The sequence below is a fragment of the Lipotes vexillifer genome, unplaced genomic scaffold (assembly GCF_000442215.2).
Source record: "Lipotes vexillifer unplaced genomic scaffold, Lipotes_vexillifer_v1.1 scaffold1094, whole genome shotgun sequence".
Taxonomy (NCBI): domain Eukaryota; kingdom Metazoa; phylum Chordata; class Mammalia; order Artiodactyla; family Lipotidae; genus Lipotes; species Lipotes vexillifer.
The window spans coordinates 519,024-521,217 of NW_006792775.1; the positions used below are offsets into that span (position 1 = coordinate 519,024).

General features: G+C 69.5%; 1 protein-coding gene across 3 annotated transcripts in view; it reads right to left on the bottom strand.

The window, feature by feature from the left end:
• GATD1 (glutamine amidotransferase class 1 domain containing 1) overlaps positions 1–1,195 on the bottom strand; it is a 5,772-nt gene extending 4,577 nt beyond the window's left edge. For 2 of the 3 annotated variants that reach the window (XM_007465925.1, XM_007465924.1), the window contains exon 1: positions 1,130–1,193. In XM_007465925.1, the coding sequence (XP_007465987.1) occupies positions 1,130–1,193 (64 nt within the window). Of the gene's footprint in view, positions 1–1,129 lie in introns of all 3 variants that reach the window. The other variant, XM_007465923.1, reaches the window with a different exon arrangement.
• Between the last annotated feature and the right edge of the window lie 999 nt (positions 1,196–2,194).

The following is a 2,194-nucleotide window of genomic DNA, read 5'->3' on the forward strand; positions in this document are numbered from 1 at the left end:
CGGGCCGGGGGGACGCTGGCTCCTTTCCTCACCGAGCTCGCGGATCCCGCCTACCGCCCCGGCCCCGGGGCTGCGTGCGGCAGCCTCTTCTGCGCATGCCCAGTCCGAAGGCTCCCGGCCGCTGGGAGCTGAGGCCCCCCCACCAGAGACGCCTGCTTCTAAAGGGACTTGACCTGCATCTCTCCACCTTTATTTAATCGAGGGACCCAATCCCGAAACCTGGCCTTCACCTTTATTCACTCTTACAAATTAATACACATTCATCGTAAAGAGTCCTGCCCAGTTCCTCCAGCCCTCCCACCCCCACCTGCTCCGCCCCAGGGTGCCCTGAAGGGGCTCTGGAGGGCCCGCTCGTCCTGCCCACGGAGCGCAGGAGCCTTGTCAGAGCTGTGCCCCCACCCCATGTCCTCAGCATCCCTTCCCCGTGGTACAGCCAAGCCAGTGCGACCCCTCCTCACCCTTACCGCACTCCGGCCAGCCACCTACGTCTTCAGGGCTGAACCCCAATCTCGATGGCTCACCCTTGAACTCCCCATGCGGGGTGGGGGGGCGTCCCTCAGTTCCTCCATCCCTCATTCTGGGGACAGCTCAGGGGCCCTGGGGCTCAGCACACTCCCTCGCCCACTTGGGCAGCTACAGAAGTCAAGGCGGGAACAGACTCCAGAGTCGGAGCCTGGGTCCCAACCCTGGTCCTCCACCTCCCCGCCATTCGACCTTGGGCTCATCACTCCTCTGCGATGCAGGCAGCAAGGGGAGGACCCAGGAAGTGCGCCAGCCACCCTCACCGGCTCGTTCCTCCCCTGCTGACCCTGAGCACCCGGAGGTCTTGGGCGAGAACAGGGCCCCACCAGCCACGGCGCCCGCGAGCCCATCGGACTCGTCCCTTCCCCACCCTCGTCCTCCGGGCCGTGTGCCGGGCCGGCGGGCAGCGGGGAGGGTGCGGCGAGGAGCCACCACTGCCCTCGCCGCCCCGCCTCCCCGGCTCCCCCAGAGCGGCGGCCCGGCGTACTGACCAGACCCGCGGCGCGCCGCCAACCCCGGTCCTCGTCTCCACAGAACCCCGGCCCGGGAGGAAGCACTCGCGGCGGACGGCCCCCGGCCCCGCCCGCCCCGCCCTCTCGAGCCTCACCTTCGGCGGCGCCGCTGGCCACGAGGAGGCAGGCTGGCCGACTCGGGAGCCGCTCGGACGCCATGAGCCCAGCCACGGCCCGTGCGGCCTGCGCGTGCGCGGAGCGTGCCAGGGGCAAGGTCAAGGGCCGCGGCGGCCTGGGGGCGGGGCTGAGCCGCGCCGGGCGCATGCGCCATCCCGCCTCCCGCCCCGCCTCTGCCTCCCAGCCCTGGTCCGGGTCGGAGTCCAGGTCAAGGTCCGCCCGGGCCACTCCTCCGACGCCGTCCGCCTCGTGGCCCAGGCGGGCCCGCAGAGAGGTCTGAGCTTGGGCGCGGGGCCGCAGGAGAGGCCTCCGAGGGTCTTCTCGGGCCAGATCCCTCAGCAGCCCTGAGCAGACCCCTGGCCCGACTCCTAACCGCGGTCAGGAGCACAGTTCATTCCCCTTCCCAAGCCCAGTCCAGGGCCGCGCAGGCCAGCCTGCGAGGGTACGGGTCCCACGTGGCATGTGGAGTTGGGAGGGGCATCCTGCACAGAGGCAGCGGTGGTGGCATGGGGCCTCACAAACCAGAATCCTCATTCTGGGTCTGGCAGTGGCCTGCCTCTCCGTGTCTGCCCCCGGGTCCAGTGGGGAGGACACACACAAGATGACCTGTCATGGTGACTGGTCAGCCATGGTGGGGTTGCAGTCTCACTGCCCCTTCCTGAGTGTGTTCCCATCCCAGGGGGCGGCCCCTGTCCCTCACACCCCACCCCCTGTGGTTGAGGTGGGGCCTGTTACTCAGGCCTGGCCTCAGGGCCCACATCTGGGCCAGGTGGCCGTGCACACCTGGGGGCGATGGCGGCTGCTGCAGGGGAGCAACTGGCAGGTGACTCCTCCTCTCAGAGCAGATGCAGGAGGGCCTGGGGACCAGACAGATCTGCAGCCAGCAGCCCAGGCCTGGTGACTGTCTCCTGGGAAGGATCTAGACCTGAGAGGTCGGGGCTCCCCCTTCAGAGCCCCCACCCGTCCTGCTGAGCCTCATCCCACAGCTCTTGCCCTGGGCCACACCTGAGGTGTGGGCTCACCCACCTCCCCCCCCCCCCACC